The sequence below is a fragment of the Dipteris shenzhenensis genome, chromosome 3 (assembly GCF_047967505.1).
Source record: "Dipteris shenzhenensis isolate YYH24624 ecotype China chromosome 3, Dip_SZ_1.0, whole genome shotgun sequence".
Taxonomy (NCBI): domain Eukaryota; kingdom Viridiplantae; phylum Streptophyta; class Polypodiopsida; order Gleicheniales; family Dipteridaceae; genus Dipteris; species Dipteris shenzhenensis.
Window position 1 is genome coordinate 8854072 of NC_141598.1, and position 21063 is coordinate 8875134.

Here is a 21063-nt window from a genome sequence, read left to right on the forward strand (position 1 = left end):
CAGCCTTCTGTAAGAGAGTGGTTAAAAATCATATTTGAGAAGGCTTAAGATGTTGGACTGCCTTCCCAGCTTGTCATTCGAGCTCTGATAATGTCATATAACAATTTGTAACAGTTTGAAGTAAAAAGAAAAAGAATAAGTAATCAACCACATTTGCTCATGCTGCAGCCAAGACTTTTATAGAGCATCTATAAGGTAGCGAGAGTCATTGCCAGTTTATATAGACTCTAGAGACTTACCATGGTCCTCAAACTAAGGGTGCAGCTGCGGTTTTCTTTTTCCTTTTTCTTTTTGGTTGCAATTGTTTCTATTCGTATTAGGAGCTTATCTTGGATCATGCTGATGTGGCTTCTGTAAAATTTGTATCTGAATTCACATAATTACTTTGGTTGCAGTCTAAAGCTGCTGGTGGGGAGAAAAATCAAGATGATTCATGCACTCCAAGTTTACTTCAGGGTGGCACAGTCTGCCACTTGCAAACATCTATTCAGGATTCTGCAGGTGATGTTGATACTGCAACTGCATTGTTTGCCAACAGTGTTTTGCAAGATCCTGTAGAGAATTTATTGGACGGTGGAAAGGCTCTAGTATATGGTCGTGATGGGTGCAAGCCTCTTCTCAGTGATATAAACTTCGACTATTCTGACTGTCTTGATTGCGAAACCCCAAAAACACATTTGAAAAGATCCAGAAACCATGAAGTTTCTGAAGATCATCAGCAAAAGGGAAATAAAGTAGTCATTAACATTGACAGTGATGAAGATCAAGTGTTGGAAGAAAGAAAACAACCAGTCTGGGGGCAAAATCAGGCTGTGCTGTTACTTCCTGCAACATCTGGTGATGATGTTTTCGAGGGAAAAGTGAGTATGGATATGCCGAATAATCTCTGCAGTGGATCAAATATGCCAAGCTTAAAGAACAGGATTGATGATGAATCTGTGTTTACTGGTCGTAAAAGTGCGGAAACTAGAAATGGTTTGCAGACTGCAGGTCTATCTCATGTTGGGGAGGAAGTGCTTGGAGATGTTGAAGAGGATGGGGACAGATTCATGTGCATAGTTTGTGGAGATAAATTAAGCTCTCATGATGTGCACAAGCATCCTCGTTTTGACATTGCTATATGTAAGCCATGCAAGAACTTCTATCAGAGTAGTCCCTTTACCAAGGTACCTTTTCCAGTACTCACATGCCACAAATCATATAGAAATTGCAGTTCTTTTTCAGAGGACACAAATGGATCTTGCGGACTTTGTTTTGTCACAGGACATAAATGGATCAGAAAATGAATGCTGTTGGTGTGGAAATGGTGGCGATGTTGTCATGTGTGACTGCTGTGAAAAGGTCTTTTGTCAACCTTGCATATCCTTAAATTTTGGGGACGAGGAAGTGCAGAGGATTCGGCATATGGAAGAATGGGCTTGTTACTGTTGTAATCCAGGACCTTTGAGGACTTTAATGGAACGCTTCAGAAAGGCAACTGAATTTGGCCTAATACAAGGTTTGGGAGACAATTTGTCCAGTGACGCCGAGTGTTCTGACTTCAGCAATGGGTAGGAATTGTTCATTCAAATCTATGGGCTACAAACATTTAATCTCATGCGGCACTTAGAATAAATAGTATATATTGTATGCGATTAAAGTTAGTCTGTAAACTGTGAAGCAAATAATGTTAGTTTCAGTCAAACTCACTTTGTTCAAATAGGACGTTTGTCTGTTGCAGTGTTGATGAATGTTCTTATATACTGCATCAGTGCCTTTGATATGAAGAAGATCACATTCACGATATTGCCTCTCAGTATCCTGAGAATTGTTGTCTTAAATTGGTAACAAAGATTAATTTTCAATATGGGAACACGTCATAGGGTTCAGCATACCAATGAGGGCACAAGTACACGTATCAGAAGCTGTACATGCTAGACCTCAGTTATAATCTAACAAGAGGCGTTGCAAACTTGAAAGAAGGCTGAAAGACGCTGTCCATAGATGCATTATAAATCCACCATTGCATGTTGTTGGCAAAGGGTTGTTAGAATTCTGTTCATCCCCCGTCTGTACCATAGGGAGTGAGGGCTGTTATTGTGAGTGTGCCTGCCCAAGGATGGTAGTTTTCTCTCTCATCTCCCTGGTTTTTCTGTCGTAGTTGGGGGGCTTTGCCAGGGCACAGCGGATGGATGTGGGGGCTGGATACATGAGCTGGTTGTAAGGCTATGAGCTAGATGTGGCCAGCTAACTGAGGACTGGCAGTCAGGCCAACCTACCGGCCTACCAGCTGTTTGAGCCAGCTGACCAGCAGCCGACAGCTCACCAGGCCAGTCAGCCTGGCCAGACAGCTGATCAGAGGCTCCCCCAGCCTATCAATAGGGCCATGTTTGCCCACTGTTGTAATGGATTATCCTCAGTGTATAGAGCATAGTTTGTACCTACTTGTGCACCTTTCTTCTCTTGCATTCCCTTTTCATGGCTCTTTCCACATGCATCATTGCGAGGCGTCACCCTTGACATAGCCCATCGGATCCAGAGATCGAGGAGACCACGCCCTCCACCACCACGGGAGACATCCCGACAGATGTAGATACGTGAGCTCTTTGCATCTCATCAGAGAGCCACCATGGAGCCTCGATACGTGGAACCGGTTCATGCACTCAGGACTTTAGCTCTGAGCAGTTGATATTTTTCATGCCACCCTCATGCTATTTTACTACTTTTTTGCTGTTTGGTACTAGTATAGCACTTTAGTACTTAGCAAGGGCTTTAGTGAGCACCTTTGCCCCGGCCCACAGTGGTCAGTATCAGTCACTTGATTCCGTACTTTATCCCATAGGCCTGCAAGGCCTCCTGCGAACGTTAATATATCTTTCTTTCTTTCTTTCTTTCTTTGTCTACACAATATCGTAGCGATTGACAGCTATTCAATGACGCTGTTTGCCTTGGCTTCCCCGGCACTTGGACACTCAACACCATCACCCCCATCCACAAGGCAGGGGATCCCATGGACCCGAGTAACTACAAGACTATCATGATTCGACATGTGATGTCCAAGATCTATGCAGCTGTATTCAATGCATCAGTCAGCCTGTTCGCAGAGATGAGAGGGCTCAGAGTAGAGGCTCAGGCCGGATTCAGGCGAGACCATGGGACTATGGAGTACATACTCACACTCAGGAGTGTCATTCACGGAAGGAAAGGGTATATTGCTGCTTTGTGGATTTCTGCAAAGCCTTTGACACAGTACCTCGAGCTCGTCTCATCACACGCCTACAGACACTGGGATTTGATCAGGAGACCATCTGGGCAATCGTGGCACTTTATGAGAGTCTCAGGCCGAGTTTGGATAGGCGCAGGTTGGACAGACGAGAGCTTGAGTACCATAGGGGTCAAACAAGGTTGTTCCTTATCACCCACCCTGTTTGGCCTCTACATCGATGAGCTTAAGACTTTCATGGGGGCGTTCAGAGGGACCGGTTGCTCACTTGTCGAGATCATCATTAGGATTCTTCTTTATGCAGATGACGTGGCACTCTTGTCGTCCACACTGGAGGGGCTCCAGCGACACCTGGATGTACTGCAGGCTTTTTGTTTATCCCATGATTTGGAGGTCGACCTTGGCAAGACCAAGGTCATGATCTTTAACATCTCTCAAGCAAACATGCAACGGAAGCAATTCACTTTCACTTTCGGTGGGTCACCAGTTGAGATCGTATCCTCATACACTTACTTGGGGGTCATTTTCACCGGCCCGATCTTCACGATGAGACTAGCGATGCAAGCCAGACTGAGTAGGGGATACGCCTCACTGGTTCGGCTACTCCCACTTCCAGGACCCTCGGACCAAGGCTCTTCTCTTCGACTCCTTGGTCCGACTAGCTGGTATGTATGGCAGCTCTTGTTGGGGGCCTGACATGTCAAAGATAGAGTGGACACTGGTGGAGTGCTTGCAGATCCTCATGTTCTCACGGATGATCCAGGGGAAACCGTCTGTACCACATCACATCATTCAAGCCGAGTTTGGTGCTTCTCCACTCCAGCTAGATGCAGCCTTTCAGACCATCACATATCTACACCGGGTTAGATCATATGGGGACTGCACATCAGGGAGACAGAGGTTGCCATGGTTGGCTCTCGATTCCTCCATGAGGTCGGCAGCAGAGGGAGACAGACTCACAGATGGTTTGTGAGACTAGGGTTTCACATCGATAGGATACCTCCTTTTCAATATAGTTTAGATGCCCCTTCGGTACTCCCACCTACCATCCCGATCGGGCCACACACCAACCAGGTCATTCGAGAGGATCTCCTGCAGCTACACACCTTTAGGACCTGGTTGGAGCCGAGGGAGCTTCCAATGAAGCTGAGTTTCCACGGAGATTACTATCTTCGTATTTCGGAGGAAGGATTCATCACACCACCGGGGTACACTCAGCTTCATATGCCTCACTCACTACGGATTTCCATCGGACAGTTTCGGGTATCATCACACCGCCTCCGCATAGAGAGCGACAGAGCAGAGGGGATTCCTAGGGAGCATTGCTTATGCATATTGTGCGACTGTCAGGAGGTCGAGTTGGAGGAGCATTTTATTTTCGGGTGCCCAGTGTACTTTGAGATCCGAGGTCGCTACCATTGCCTCTTCAGAGACGGCTCTAGGCTCCTTTCTAAATTCCTCGCCTACCCAGATCAGAGATGCCTCACGGCCTTCATTCACGAGGGGGTCCGACACAGAGAGTACTTACCCAAGCAACGGGGCTTGGCCACATCATCAGACACCTTTCAGAGCAGGATCACAGAGTTCTTCCCATCGAGTGACATTGATCCTCCAGTCTCTAACCGCAGACGTGACAGAGACCCCGACCTGACGATCGCAGCACGACACACGAGACATCGAGGGGACACAGATCACTCTGGGGCATCCCTCGTCATTGTTTAGACTCAAGATACGTCCCACGGGAATCACGGTGGCTCTAGTCTTGCGTCGAGCCTTGTCCAGGAGACCAAGACGCACGGCACCCCTTGACGGGCACCAGCATCCCATTACCGGCTATGCACCAGCCAGGGCGACATGACATACGAAGGATTCCGCTCCGCTCCAATCTTTTTCTTTCCATTGTTACATCCAGATGTATTTGATTATGTATGATCAGACTTAGGATTCAGCACAAGTGACGATGCTCGTTTCAGTAGCTCCACCCTTACTGTGATTTGTATCAGGTTTTCTTTCAATCTCATAGACCCATCGGTCTTCTGAAGACTAATAAAATCTGTGTGCGTGCGCGCGTGCACGCATAGTACTAGGGCCCAGAACCAACAGGCTGGACCCCTCTGGAAAGGTCTTTATTACGTGAGAAATTATTTGTTACAAAATCTCGCAACCAACATCTGCAGGCTGATTTTCATACGTGAATCATTAAGATTACAAGAGATGATCTCTCTATCTTAGCAAGTGCCAAGCATCAAAACTCTAGCTACTATCTAAACTCATGCCATGGGTTGGTCATTTTGGGACCTTCCTGTAAGAAATCCTAGATTTACTATATTTAGAAATGTGCTAAGGAACAGAAAGGAGACTGAGATAGCAGAGAACAAGGAATAATTGTATTGCTTGAATGTCTGTAGGGTATTTGTTGTGTGTCATCCCCATTACAAGATGATCTCTCTATCTTAGCAAGTGCCAAGCATCAAAACTCTAGCTACTATCTAAACGCATGCCATGGGTTGGTCATTTTGGGACCTTCCTGTAAGAAATCCTAGATTTACTATATTTAGAAATGTGCTAAGGAACAGAAAGGAGACTGAGATAGCAGAGAACAAGGAATAATTGTATTGCTTGAATGTCTGTAGGGTATTTGTTGTGTGTCATCCATACAATTGGGCCTCTCTTATATAGAGAGTGAAGAGTCACACATGAAAAGGTGTGTACTCCAAAGTGTGTGTGCATGAAGAGGTGTATACTCCAAAGGGTATGTGCATGAAGAGGTGTGTATCCCTTGTAAAGGGTGTGACCCTTGATGAGAGGGTACATAACAATAGAAATGTCTCTTCAATAGAATGTCTGTTGTGAAGGGTGGTGCCTCATAGGAAGTGTCCCGTTGAAAGGGAAAGGGTTGTGCCTCATAGGAAGTGTCCTGTCGAAAGGGCATACCCTTCCACAAGTGTCCATTCATCAAACCATCCATAAGTCTAGAAATAGAAAAAGGAATACGTCACAGATCGTGACATCCCCTCCCACTCAAAATAAGACCCTGGTGGAGATAATGAACTGATGTAGAAAATATCACTGTAAATTCTGAAAATACTGATGTAAAATGTCAGGGTACTGCTGTAAGTCTTCATCAGATTGCCAAGTAGCGTCGGAATCGTCCAGATCTCGCCAAAGAACAAGGAATTCCGTGATAAGTTGATGTCGAGTCTCTCGCTGTCGATGGTCCAGAATACGCTCAGGAATAAGGAGAACATAATCGTCTTTGATTTCTCGGACATAATCACCTGCAGGAGGAACTGCTTCATCGCCTGGAATGTACGTCTTTAGCCAAGAAATATGAAATGTTGGATGTATTTTACCCCATGATGGTGGTAATTCCAATTTGTAACTTAAAGGTGAATTTTTCTTGACGATCCGGAAAGGTCCATAGTATCTTGGTCGCAACTTAGGAAACACAGACTTAACCGTCTTATAGCGATGTGGGGCTAGAAATAATAGCACCATGTCACCATTGTCAAATTCCAGGTGACGTCCATGTTTGTTGGTAGACCGTTGATACCGCTCTTGCGCTTTTCGCATATGATCCCTGACTTGAAGTAGAATGTCTTGCATTTCTTGAACTAGTTGATCAGCTAGGGCCACTCGATGTTGAAGTACAAAATTCATTGGTACAATCGGAGTAGTGTGTCCATAAGCTGCTTGGAATGGAGTCATGCTGATGGCACTATGGAAAGAGTTATTATAAGCAAACTCAAGAAGTGGTAGATACTCTTCCCAAGCTGCTAGGCGTGACTGAATATAATGTCGAAGCATTTCTTCCAGAACTTGGTTGACTCTTTCAGTCTGGCCATCTGATTCTGGGTGGTAGGCTGAACTGAACAGTAGAGTTGTACCCAAAGATTCGAACAGTGAAATCCAAAAGTGATTGGTAAACTTAGGATCTCTGTCGGTATGATATTCTTGGGCAAGCCACGGTGTCGAAAGATGTGTTGTATGAAGAGTTTGGCTATGTCCAGAGCCTGTGCACTGCTTTTGCAAGCAACAAAGTGTGCCATTTTGGACAATCGATCAACAATTACCATAATCTGAGTGTTACCTCTGGAGGATTGTGGTAGTGTTGTAATGAAATCCATGGAAATACTTTCCCACCTTTCAGTTGGAACTGGAAGAGGCTGAAGAAGTCCTATTGGAAGTCGTCGGCTTGCTTTCATTTGTTGACAAGATAAGCAAGATGTAACCATTTTGATGACATCGCTTTTCATCTGAGGCCTGGATGGGCGGCATAAGGAACTACATGATGCTCTTTTAACAAAAGACGTCGAACATCCTTGTCATGTGGTACACAGACGCGATCTTGATAATACAGAAGGTCGTCCGTATAAGAATAGGAAGAGAAAATCTTTTGTTCGGAAGTCGAAGGTTGATCTTTTGAAAGAACCTGTACTGCTGTGCCGAAGTCTTTATCATTGAAATACTTCCCTTTGAATGAATTCAGAACATCCACAGATAATGTAGAGATTACCATAGCTGATGCTAGAGGTAACCTGCTGAGAGCATCTGCAACTAGTCCTGGAATGTACTCAATGGTCATGTGAAAGTTGGCCAGAAACTCAACCCAGTGCGCTTGTCGAGCGTTCATGACTGGCTGAGTAAAGATATACTTTAAAGAGTGATGGTCTGTCTTGACCACAGAGTCGGCTCCCATGAGATAATGTTTCCAAGAGCGATAAGCATGTACAACGGCAAGAAACTCCTTATCATAAACTAGGTATCGGGTTTGGATATCAGAATGTTTATGGCTGTCAAAAGCAATAACTCTGCCTTCTTGCATCAAGACTGCTCCTGTAGCGATGTCGGAAGCGTCGGTCATGACCTCAAATGGAAGGTTTGGGTCAGCAATAGCCATCACTGGTGTGGTAGTGAGTGCTTGCTTGAGTTCTTGGAAACTATACTCTGTTTCGGGAAGCCACTGAAAAACTGCTGTGCTTTTTATTAATTCAGACATAGGAGCTGCGACTTTGGAAAACTGATAGACCTTTGTATGGTAGAAGTTTGCCAATCCAAGAAAAGAGCGGACATCATGAACATCCTTAGGAGTAGGCCAGTTTCGGATTACCTCGACCTTCTTGGGATCCACAGAGATGCCTTGAGCGGAAATAACATGTCCCAAATATTCAAGTTGGGTTTTGAAGAACTCACTCTTCTCAATGTTGATGTAGAGAGAATTTGCGCGGAGAACTTCAAAAACTTGGTGAAGATGTTGTTTGTGCTCTTGTAGGGATCTGCTGAAAACGTCGAGGTAAACGATGACAAACTTATCGAGGAAAGGCCTGAAGATGTCGTTCATGAGTGTCATGAATGTGGCCGGGGCATTGTTTAACCCAAAGGACATGACCAAACATTCATAGTGTCCATACTTTGTTCGAAAAGTTATCTTGTACTCATCGCCTTCTCGTATGCGAAGTTGATGATAACCTGAATGAAGATCAATCTTTGAGAATTGTGTTGCATGTAGAAGTTGATCGAAGAGGTCATCGATGCGAGGCAATGGATACTTGTTTTTGATAGTGAGCTTGTTGAGGGCTCGGTAGTCGATGCAGAGGCGCATTGACTTATTCTTTTTTTCCACAAGTAGTACAGGAGATTCGAAAGGGCTGCGATTGGGCCGAATGTGACCTTTGTCGACTAGTTCGGTGACCTGTCTTTGGATTTCTTCATTTTGAGTGTAAGAAACCCGATAAGGAGGTTTCGACGGTGGATTACTGCCAGGAATAAGTTCGATTGGGTGATCCACTGGTCGTCGAGGTGGTAACTGCTTTGGCAATTCCTGTGGAAAAATATCCAGGTAGGGCTGGAAAAAAGATTGATTGAGGTATTCAGGAGGATCCTTAGTTGGTATCTCCTCTATTGCCGTAACCAACAGAAGTGAAGTCTTTACTTGACGTTTACGAACCCACTTCTTTACTTGTAGGGCAGAGGCAACTGGGGTTGAAGGAGAGTCCCTAGAACCAATTAGCTCAATAAGTTTTCCGTGGTGGACAAACTGGATCGTATGGCTGCGAAAACTGATTGATGGATCATAGTTGTAGAGCCACTGTTGTCCAAGTATGACATCATATCGAGAAAGAGACATGATGTCGAAGGTTCAACTTGTCCGTATAATGTTGGATGCGAAAAGACAAGTTTTCGATCCTGGTGTTGCACAAGAAAGTGGTTCCATTTGCGAGTTCAATCTGATAGTCCATGAGACTAGGACTGGTGGTCAACCGAAGTTTGTCGACCATAGAACTAGCTAGGAAGTTATGAGAGCAGCCACTGTCGATGAGGATAGTGATCGTTGTTCCACGAATCGATCCTTGAACACAAAGTACTTGAGTGGCCAGGGAAGGTTCGGGGTTGCTGGCAAGGCTCAGGTGGATGGCTCAGGTGGATGGTATTTGCGATTCGAACAGCTTTGCCTTTCTTGTCTTGTGCTGGGGTAGCATCTTCTCTTTGGGAAGTGCTAGGTTCCATATTGGAATTTTGCTTTGGTCGCTTGGGACAATCGAACCATCTATGGTCGCCTGTACAGATGGTACAAAGTCCTTTTGTGTTGGAGTTGTTCTTCTTATCAGTGGCCGCACCTTTATGTTGGGGATGTCGGTAATGACTTTGTGAAGAAGAAGAGGCGCGATCCTTGGAGGAGTGCTTCTGTTGGAATCCAGCATATGATTTCTGAGTCTTCTGGGGATCTTGAGACTGTCGTTGACCTTGATTACCGGAGTTTTTTGGAAACTTGGTGTTATCTTGAGGGCGAGTACCTTTGGCCATAGTAGAGTTCTGTGTGCGATTAGCACTCTGCTTCCCTGTGTTTTGGAAATTTGTAATGCGCTCTGCGTAAGCAATAGCGCCAGCTGTGGTGGTGATGTTTGCTTTAAGGACATCAATGCGTAACGAGGGATTTAGGCCTGAGATGAAAGCATGAAGGCGATCATCCTCAGTTAAACCATCAATCTCCAGCACCAATGTGGTGAACTGAGAGATGTAGGAAGACAGGGAGCCTGTTTGCTCCAACTGTCGGAGATTTAAACGTGCTTGGAAGTCCGCATTGGCAGGTATGAACTGCTTACGGAGCACGTGTTCAAAACGTTCCCATGTTAACACACTTTTGCCGTCCTTTAAGCGTCTTTGCCACCATAGAAAAGCAGTATCCTTGAGGAGGGAGGCTGCCAAGGCGATCTTTTTGCCTTCAGTGAGGTCAACAGTATCAAAATACATGCGCATTTTTGCGAGCCATTGGTCAACTGTTCGGCGATTGCGTTGACCAGTGTAGGCTTCCGGAAGTTTGATGTCAAGTCTTTTAGTTTTGGAAGCTTGAAGTAAACGGTAGAGGGCACGTAGTTCATTGTTTTCTACCTCTGGTGGGAATGAATCCGCATAGTCGTCTGGTTGCGTCACGTCATCCTCTGTATGTGTGGTACTGCGATAATCTTGAAGTTGTTGGACTTTCTGGACCAAGTCGGAGATGCTGTCTTGAAGCTGGGAAATTTGAAGTTGCAATAGTGATTCGCCTTGTACGTTGACTTCAGGGGTCTTTTTTAGACTTGAGTCTTTGATCTCTGGAGAGGCTTCACGCGAGCGTTGCGACATATCGGAGATCCCTGTGAGAAAAGTGCGAACTTGTGCTCTAGTTTGTACCATTCGTGGAAGAGGATTCGGGCTGCTCCCTGAGGTTGCTCATGTTAGAGGGGTCAAGCGAGGCAGGATGGAACCACCCGTGGAAGTCTGGTAAAGAAGGTCCTGTCTGAGGTAACACTGGTGATGCCGAAAGTGGTGTTACTGCTCGTGAGAGGACATGAGTAGGTTGTAGAGTCCACGGATCTGAGAAGGGATAAGGAGCTGCTGTCGGAAGTGGAGGATATCCAAGAGAAGGAGTGCCTTCAGAGTGTAAATACTGTCTTGGAGAAGGTACAACCTGTATAGGACGATATCTGGGAGCTGAAGGAGGTGGAGAGTACCCTGGGGATGCCGAAGGTGAGGGGTAAAATTCTCTCCAAAGATGGACAGCAAACTCTTGAGGAATATCGGGTTCTGGGTATCTTCGTGTCTCGTGGAACACAACATGGACTGTGCTGAGGAAGTAATGTAACTGAGGTGCCTCACGTAGAAGATATAGGATGTGGTCCAAATCACTAGGAGGGCACGTGACACAGAAGACCCATGATGCAAAAGCTCCGAAATGGGCTGGTTGTGCAATCTGAACACGATATTGTGTGGTAGATGATGCCTGAGGTGTCCTTGAAATGCTGGGTGAAGTACCAGGGGTTTCCATGCTTTAAGGGAGCGTCTTTCATTTGCTGTAATTTGATAATGACAAGAGAATCCTTAAAAGCAGAATGGAAAGACTCCACCTGGTAATGATTTAATCTGCCAAATTGTTGCGTAGAAGATCACAGATCTGGGCCTGGTATTTAACAGGCTGGCTTCATCGCGATAGGAGGCTGAAAACTGCTGCTGATCTGGCAGGAAAATGTAGCGAACCAAGGAGAGCAGGTTATCAATGGCGCAACAGGCTGCAGGTACCCGATTCTGGATCGAAATAGGGGCTGGTGCACCAGGCTGCTGCTGCCATGGCGAAAATCTGTTTGCAGGCTGTTTTGCGACCGAAGGGCGGGCTGGTGCTGTGCTCATGTTGCAGGCTGGAAAGGAGCAGGGCTGCAAAACCAGCGGGGCTGCAAGGGGCTGGCGCACCAGGCTGCTGGATCGAAATAGGGGCTGGCGCACCAGGCTGCTGCTGCCATGGCGAAAATCTGTTTGCAGGCTGTTTTGCGACCGAAGGGCAGGCTGGTGCTGTGCTCATGTTGCAGGCTGGAAAGGAGCAGGGCTGCAAAACCAGCGGGGCTGCAAGGGCAAGGAATCTGGCAGCGAAAAAGGCGAGGGGCTGGCAGCGAAAGTGGCATGGCTGGCAGCGTGATGGCGCATGAAGGCTGCAGCAAGATGGCGTGGGCTGGCAGCGAGATGGCGAGGCCAAGGCAGGCAGCGAACCTGTGCGGGCTGGCAGTGAGATGGCGAGGGCTGAGGCGGGCAGCGAAGTGGCGAGGGCTGAGGGCAGACCCTGCGTGGGCTGACAGCGGAATGGCGAAGGCTGAGGGCTGCTGCTGCGTGGAAATCCGTACGGTGGAGGCGAACCTGCATGCATATCCGTACGGAATGTCAAAGGGTGCATCCCTTTTTCGTTGGTGGCTGCCCAGGTTGGTTGGTTGCCCAAAAATTAAAAGGTGGGTTTATTTAACCCTAGGGTAGTTAGGGTAAACCTAAGGTTTGGGGCTGGGTTTTCCATTTTAACCCCTCTAGGTACCCTTTTATAGGTGCTTGGTGCCTAAAAGGTGTGCCTATTCGAAGGGGTGTGACCCTTGGAATAGGTGCACCTTTTCATGAAGGGGTGTGTCCCTACATGAATAGGTGTGTCCTTTTGTCCACGATGGGGTGTGTCCCTTGAGTGAGGAGTCGAGACTCTTCATTAAAAGGTGAGTCCGATGGTGGAAAAGGTGCGTCCCTTGGTTTTGGGACAGCCCAAGCACCTGTAAAGACACGATTTTTGTCGTGTCCATTCACATCAACTCGTGATGTGTGGGAGATGGAGAGGCCATAGATGACTTTAGGCAGGGTTGGCGCGAAAAATTTTTATGCTCATCCTCTCCATCTCTTCCATGCACAATGTGCACGGATATCCTTCTAGCGGAAAAGATGTATCAGATCGGCGCTAGAAGGTGGGGGGCATTTCCTACAGGCAGGAGCGAATTTTGCTCTGATACCATTGTAAGAAATCCTAGATTTACTATATTTAGAAATGTGCTAAGGAACAGAAAGGAGACTGAGATAGCAGAGAACAAGGAATAATTGTATTGCTTGAATGTCTGTAGGGTATCTGTTGTGTGTCATCCATACAATTGGGCCTCTCTTATATAGAGAGTGAAGAGTCACACATGAAAAGGTGTGTACTCCAAAGTGTGTGTGCATGAAGAGGTGTGTACTCCAAAGGGTATGTGCATGAAGAGGTGTATATCCCTTGTAAAGGGTGTGACCCTTGATGAGAGAGAACATAACAATAGAAATGTCTCTTCAATAGAATGTCTCTTGTGAAGGGTTGTGCCTCATAGGAAGTGTCGCGTCGAAAGGGCATACCCTTTCACAAGTGTCCATTCCTCAAACCATCCATAAGTCTAGAAATAGAGAAAGGAATACGTCACAGATCGTGACACTTCCAACACCCATGGTCATAAGCCTTTGGTGAAGCTCTCTCTTAGCTCCATGAGAATAGGGCATTTTCACCCCTCTTGCTACTTGCAACAATTTAATGAAGCATACTATATGGCAGCCATTAACTGTTAGCTTTTGCATGCAAGATAAAACTTTAGACTAATCCTAGTCTCTGTGGGCATCCCCACCAAGCAAACCAATGCGCACAATCACTTAATAATTCTCTGGTTGACCGGGGTCAACCTCTTTGACTATAATTAAGAGCTTTGACCAAGAGTCAAGGAGCCTTAATTAAAGCCAAGTCTCTCCAACCGACGTTGGAACAGATTGATTGACTAAAGTCAACCCTCTTGGCGTAAGCCAAATCCTTCTGACCGGAGTCGGGCTTACTTGACCGGAGTCAACGTTCTTTGACCAATTAAAAGAACTCTTTCACCATAATTTAAAAAAATCAAAAACTCATAATTATGGTCAAATCAAAGGTCAACTCAACATTTGACTTGGAATATTTACAGCTTGGTGACATCCCCTAGGCTTCTATTCAGTTGACCTCAACTGAAAAGCCTCTTTATAAATATCCAAAACTTGTGGATAATCAGACATCACGTCTTTATGCATCCATCTGGCGTTCAATGCCGAGTAATTCTTGAACTTGACAAGGTACTTGTAAAATGCCGTCTTGTGGCCCTTCGCGTACCGTATGGTACACAATCTATTCTGGCTGGAGGATCTCCTCCAGTTCTTTCACTTCTCGTGGATCTTCCATTATAGGCTCTATTGATATTTCTTTAGAAGACTCACACGAAAGGCATTGTGAATCTTCCAATGCTCTAGCAGTTCCAATCTATATGAAACCTCATTAATCTCATCTGAAAAACTTCAAAAGTACCCAATCCCCTTTCTTGAGATCTAGCTATCTCATGTGCTTATCTTAAGCTTTCTTGTGCTTCTCTTGAGATATCTCCTTTGCTGCCCGAACTTGGCTGAATACTATTTGGAGATCTCTAACATATTGAGCAACTGCAAAAATCTCGTCTTTGGTCCTCACAATTGGTAGCAGGATCACCTTTCCATAAATGACCTCAAACAGGGCTTTACCCGTGAGGCATGAATTGTGTTATTGTATGCAAACTCCACAAGTGGAAGGTACTTTTCCCAATCTAATTTTTGGTCAGCCACGTTGAAAGATCTAACACTATTAAATTCGCTACTTCACTTTGACCATTTGTCTGGGGATGGAAAGAAGATTAAAACTTCAGATTCGTCCCCATATTATCAAATGAGGCTCTCCAGAATAGGCTAGTCATTCTGGGGTCTTGGTCAACACTGACAATGGACTTTGGCATATCATCGTGCTGAAAGATCTGTGCCATAAAAACCTTGGCCATATGATCATCAATGATAGTCCATATTTATCACTCCCTGACTTTGATCATAAGGTCAAGTCCATTGCTACACTTTCCCATGGTGCCTGAGAAACACAAAGAGGCATTAGTACGCTAGGTGCCTTCCGTCTATCATATTTGACATTTTGACAAGGCATTTCGTAACAAACTCGTGCATCTCTTTAAGCATAGCTGGCCAATAAAAATACCTCTAAAGACTGAGTGGTAGCTGCAATTCCTCAATGCCCAGCATATGGAGATGCATGGCATTCTTCCAAAATCTTTTGCCTCATATCTCAAGTGATGAATAGGCAGTCATCCTTCATTAAATAACCCTATTTCAAGGAATACTGACTTGAAGACTGCCCCTCCTGCATTTGCTGCAATATTTCACCAAAGTCTCGGTCACTGGCGTAGTGCTCCCTCATCTCTTCGAGATCCATGTGATAGGAAATGGTCACATTAATGACCTTGGGTCTTTGAGACAAAGCATCAGCCAGTCTTTTCTGAGCTCCTAGTGTATGGACAATCTGAAAATCATAAAGCATATTTGCGCATTTCATATGCTTCTCTTTGAGTTTAGTTGGTGTCGAAGAGTATCTCAGATTTCGGTGGTGAGTCTTTACAGCAAAATCTGCACACCCAAGAGATAGTGCTTCCAAGTATTAATGGCAAGAATCACATCTAACAATTCTTTCTCATAGATTCCCAGATCTCTCTCAACATCCCGTAGTCTCTAGTTTTCACAAGCCATTACATAACCATTCTGATGAAGTGAAGCCCCAACGCATTCTCCGCAAGAATAAAAAAGGCTTGTACAAATTGGGGACTACCAAAATTGGTTATGTAGTTAGCTTGCTTTTGAGTGTATTGAATGCTGTCCTTTGTGGCTTATGCCATCTGAAGGCTCATTCTTTTTAGTCAAGTCATGAAGTGGGACAGCTATATTAGTGAAGTGCCTGATAAACACCTTCTGTAGTAGAAAGCTACTTACTTCATGAACACTTTTCAACTCAAGCCATTCTTGAAAAGCTTGAATCTTAGCAAGATCCATCTGAATTCCATTCTTAGAAATGATGTGCTCGAGACAATGGATCTCTTCAAAAATTCACTTTTCTTGCTATTGGCATAGAGCTGATAATTACGCAGCTCTTGGAAGACAGTAGCAAGGTGTTCCTTGTGCTCTTCTTCGGACTTGGAAAAGACTATGATGTCATCGAAAAAGATCCCAATGACTGCCTGTATGAACAAAAGATCCGATCCATCATTCGCTTAAAGATAGCATGGGCATTTGTCAACCCGAATGGCATTACCAAGTATTCATACAGACCAAAAGTAGTGTGGAACACTATCTTGTGCACGTCCCCTGTGATTGTATGCGAACATGGTGGTAACCACTTTTCAAATCTATCCAGCTGAAAATGAAGCTCCATTGAGCTGATCCAATCTCTAGCACATCATCTATGCAGGGAATTGGGAATCTATTCTTGATGGTCATCTTGTTTAGTGCGTGATAATCCCAAAAAGGGGGTTCCATTGGGGCGGGGGTGATTTGCTCCTCCTCCCACCTCTTTTGGGGCTCACTCTAATACTACTTGATCTCATGATGAGGGATAGGATGTTCCATATGATAAAGGAGTGGCTGGGACCCCAGGGTAGGGAGTTGTGGATTACTCATGGGAACACCGCCATTTACCAGTTGGGTTTCTCAGCACTATACAGACATGGATTGGGTCTAGCAGTAGTTGTTCATCTTTCTCAGATTACACATTGGTCATTACAGCAGTGTGCTAGATGGCTCAAGGCAAATGTTTCCTTTATGATGCAGTGGGCTGTGAAGGTAGGCATCGAGCCTATCATGCCTCTGAGTGCTATTGTACAAACGAGGTCTATTCTCCTTCCAAACCCCCTGCGGATTCACAAAAACCCACGGTTGTCGTGAGGCTGCCATCCACAAGAGGGCCTTGTACTCCACCCCCCTTCCTCCTGAGTTGGACCATGGTGAGTTGGAACATGTACAGGCTCCATGATCGTGTGTAGCAGTAGCCCCAACAACTGATACTTCATGAGGACTTGCAGAGGGCTATGGTAGATCAAGCAATTGATTTTCTATTCATTCAAGAGCATATTTTCTTATCATCTAATATCCGTTGCTAACGTCGCCTGCTTTTGAGGCGAAATAGATTCAGTACCCCGGAGTACGCAGGAGTGGAGGGGTTTTCATTTCTCTCTCAAGCAGCAGCCCCAGATGTGTTTGATCAGGGTGAGCTTATCGCAAGGCAATTGGTTTGGATGGATCTTCGGTTGGGTGAGTATCAGGATCGGGATCCTAAACATGTACGCCCTTGCTTGTAGACAATACCATCTTGCCTTTTGGAGACGGATAACGGAAAGTCTCCCAGATGTTGACTCTTGGATTGTTGAAGGGGACTTCAACAACCTAGAGTTTGAGGAGTACAAGCACGGCGAAGCTTCTTTCTCATAGATGCTCGCATCATAGAGGAGCACGTGGGAGTTGTTTATCTTCACGATCAATGGACGGGATCCGTGAAGAAAGGCAGAGTTCTCCAAACTTCTTGGTGGCCTCCATTTCTCTTTCGGTCTAGAGGAGGCACGATGACCTTCTAGAGGGCCTTGACAGGTTCTATGTAGGAGACCGTGCAATGCATCATGGGTATTTGGCAGGCATTACAATGTTCGATCACTCCCCTACAGTGATTACTTAGAGCATCCTCGTCATAGGGCCCAGATAGGAGTTCGTATTCCTGATGCTCTGCTCCAAGAGAAGGAGATGCAGTGGGCCATGGTTGAGACTTGGCGATAGCATAAGAGTCTTCTTGAGAGTAGATGGACCACAATCTCGCAGTGGCTCACAAACCATTGCGAAAGCGCGAGGCTCAACCTCTAGGACACAACAATCCATGAAGTGGAGTTCTCCTATCACTCTTCTTTGGCTTGGAGGGTACAATAGGGAGACGAGATGACTACACAGCTCTTCTAAAGCATTGGCCCTCACTCGGAAGGACACGGCTTCAACAAATAAGGGACGAGAGTGGACAGATGTATGCGGACTTCAAAGTCCTTGCAACCCGGCAGTCTAGATCCAACGCCCGCTTGTCATCTCTCAAAGTATGTGCAGTGCATTGGAGGCGCCGTTCACAGTGAGGAGCTCCAAGAGGCCCTCAAGATCCTCCCGCCCCAAAAGTGCGTGGGGGAAGTTGGATTGACAACGTCCTTCTTTAGGTGCTTTTCGGATCACATCCACGCCCCCCTTCGGATGGCTTTTCAAAGAGATCTTCGATTCGGGATCCTTTCCTCGGTCCCTCAGCAACATTTATTTGATCCCGAAGGGGCGAGAGAGGGTTAGTGGCGACCTATCACTTTGGACATTTCTTGCAAGATCTTAGCCAAGGTCTTGAGTTTACGATTGCAGCCTCACCTCATAGACATTTGATCTCTACTTTGGAGACAGTCTTTTTGTAATATAAAGCTACATGAATTTCACTATTTTAAAAATATGTGTGTGTGTGTGTGTGTGTGTGTGTGTGTGTGTACCCAAAAAAAAAAAAAAAGTGTGTGTGTGTGTGTTTGTGTGTGTGTGTGTCCTTTCTCTAGTGCTTTGATACTCGATTGGAAACAAGTACTTTCCAAGGTCAAATGGGCTCCTGATAATTGCTCGGGGACAAACTCAATGAGGAAAGAAAGTATTCATTGGAGTGCCCAATAGATCCAAAAACCCCAAGTCGGAGTTGAAATGGAGTCAAAATAGAGAAAATACTGCAAAAGCCCTAAAATATGACCAAAAGGAGCAATTGTCACTGTAAAATCTGCAAATGTGACACAAAAGCCCCAATTTCTAGAGCAAAATCATCTCAATGTCATTGCAATGTGTGCAAATGTGATGTAATAGAGGGTGAAAAGCTTTAAATCCAATTGTACCAGGCAGATCTGAGTCAAGAGGGGGAAAATCCCAGCCAAATGGTGCTAGAGCAGGTTGGAGCAGAAGGCCCGAATGACTGAAAAGAGTCCAGATCTGAGCAGCCCAAAAATGCTTGAAATCAACTTTTGACTGGTCGTATGATTCTTGGCACCGTTGCGCACGTGTCCATATGGACGTTTGTCCGTACAACTAAAGGGACAGTTTTTTTTGGTCGAAATGGTGCGAGATAGGGCCGTTTATATGCGGGCAGCTCAAAAATTTTGAAAAGCGTCGAAATTGGACCTCAAAAAGTTAAAAAACAGCAATTGGACTGTTTTTTCTGTTCAGAAAACAGAATTCTGGCCATGAAATGAGGCGCCAGACTGAGTTGGAGCAAAATGGCAGGTAGGAGCTATGGTTGAGCACGAGGGGAGGTAGGTAGGAACAAGAGAACCGGCTCTGGTACCACTGTTGGGTGCGGGAAGCATTGGAAACGGAGTGGAATGCAAGGGAGTAAACAACAAGCTAAAGGAACACAAATGGATAAAGAGAATGTACAAAGGGGTGGCCTATATGGCCCCGAAGTCAACGATATGGTTGATTGTAACCGGCCTTTAGTTTCCTAAAGGGCAGTAGACCATAACTTGCATTGCATATTCATTACTCACAGCCACATTGCAACATTTCCAACCACTTAAATTGAAACAATACCACTTAGAAACAAATTGAGAAATAACAGGATGGAGGCTTTAGACAAGTGGCATGTTGCCAATTTGAAATGAGCTTGAAGCTCTTGTAATATTGATTCACGTTGGATTTTGTATCACACAGCTCCACGTTGAACTCTTTGTAACAGATTCTCTCTTCAAGAAATAAAATACCTTGGGGGGGGCTCAGCCTGACATGTTGTCCTGGGCGCTAGCTGTGTGTAGAGAGAGGGAGAAAGAGAGCTCTCATGAGTGTTTCTGCAGTAAATTATGAGCGTGAGGTTCCATGAGAGAGCAAGCGATTGCATTGGTATCAGAGCGCGGTTCAACCTTTTTTCGAAGAGGTGACGATTCTAGATCATAGAAGGAATTGTCTCGTTAATTGCTGAGTGCAATAGCAATTTGTAGAGAAGGCGTAAAACAACATGACACCTTGAGCTCTGCAGACGAGCATAAGGTTTCAGCAATCGGTGAAGGTGCGCAAGGTTTTGGCACTATTTTGGTGTTTCCACCTAGCGCACGGGCTCAGAGACTGCATCTATGGAAGACTCCAAAGAGCTTACAATTGACGGAAGCCCACGCACGAAGGCATCGTAGAAGCATCGATGACCAGTGATGTCTTCATGTGAGCTATGACCATCGACGCAGGGGCAGCATCACAGAAGGTCGTTGGAAGATGTTGACACGACGCCCGACCCAACAGAGACCTCTTCCCAAGAAGAAGGCGGCGAAGCATCATCACAGTTCATTTAGTTCATCTTCATCTTCTAGCTCTACCTCTTCATCCTCGACATCACCTCCTCCTTCGGGGTCTTCAGAGTTAAAGAAGAAAAAGAAGAAGAAGAAGTCCAGCAAGAAGGCAGAGACTAAAGATTTCAAGGACGGTGGGAAGTTAGTAAGATTTGCCACTTACAATGGCCAGTATGGCCAAGCTAAAAAGGCTATGCAGTTCATAAGGCAGTTTGATGCTGCCTTTAGCCTGGAAAAGTTCAGTGAGTCCTCAAAGCTTCTTATGGTTGGTTTACACTTGACTGTACAGCCAGTGCATGGTGGATAGCTAAAACAACCAACTATGTAGTCCCTAGGAAATGGAAGGACTTCAAGAAAGCTTTCTATAAACAGTTTATTCCCAAACAGTTTTGGGATCATGTCCTTCTGGGTTGGGAGAGCATTCATATGGAAGCACAAGATATAGTTGAGTCTTCCAACCAGAAATTTTGGGATGCGTACTTGCAGGTTTCGTCTTTCAAGAACATTTTTGACAAGACTAAGTACAGGGCAGGACTCACTCCAAAGATACAGGCCCAAGTGAACACCAAAGATATTAAAGAAATATCAGATCTTATAGTCTCATGTACATGTAGGATCCTATTGGTGTGCCATCACTACAGGCAGGGTTACTGGGGGATAAAAAGCCAGCGACCCCCAAGTTTGAAACAAGAGAGTTTCCCAAGGCTCAGAAGAGGGGATTTCAGCCTCAAAAGTCGAGGGAAAACATGGTGCAAAAGCCCTATAAGGGAAGATAACAGTTTACCCCTGAACAGATTGAAACTTTAGGAAAGAGGGTAAATGCTTCAGGTGCGGCAAAGCGGGGCATGTGGCTGCCCAGTGCCCAGA

At 45.4% G+C, this 21063-nt stretch overlaps 1 protein-coding gene across 1 annotated transcript in view; it reads left to right on the plus strand.

The window, feature by feature from the left end:
- ATRX (P-loop containing nucleoside triphosphate hydrolases superfamily protein) overlaps positions 1-21063 on the plus strand; it is a 173858-nt gene that overhangs the window by 14736 nt on the left and 138059 nt on the right. The window contains exons 10-11 of the mRNA XM_087373082.1: positions 396-1166; positions 1264-1550. Of these exons, the coding sequence (XP_087229208.1) occupies positions 396-1166; positions 1264-1550 (1058 nt within the window). The remainder of the gene's footprint in view (positions 1-395; positions 1167-1263; positions 1551-21063) is intronic.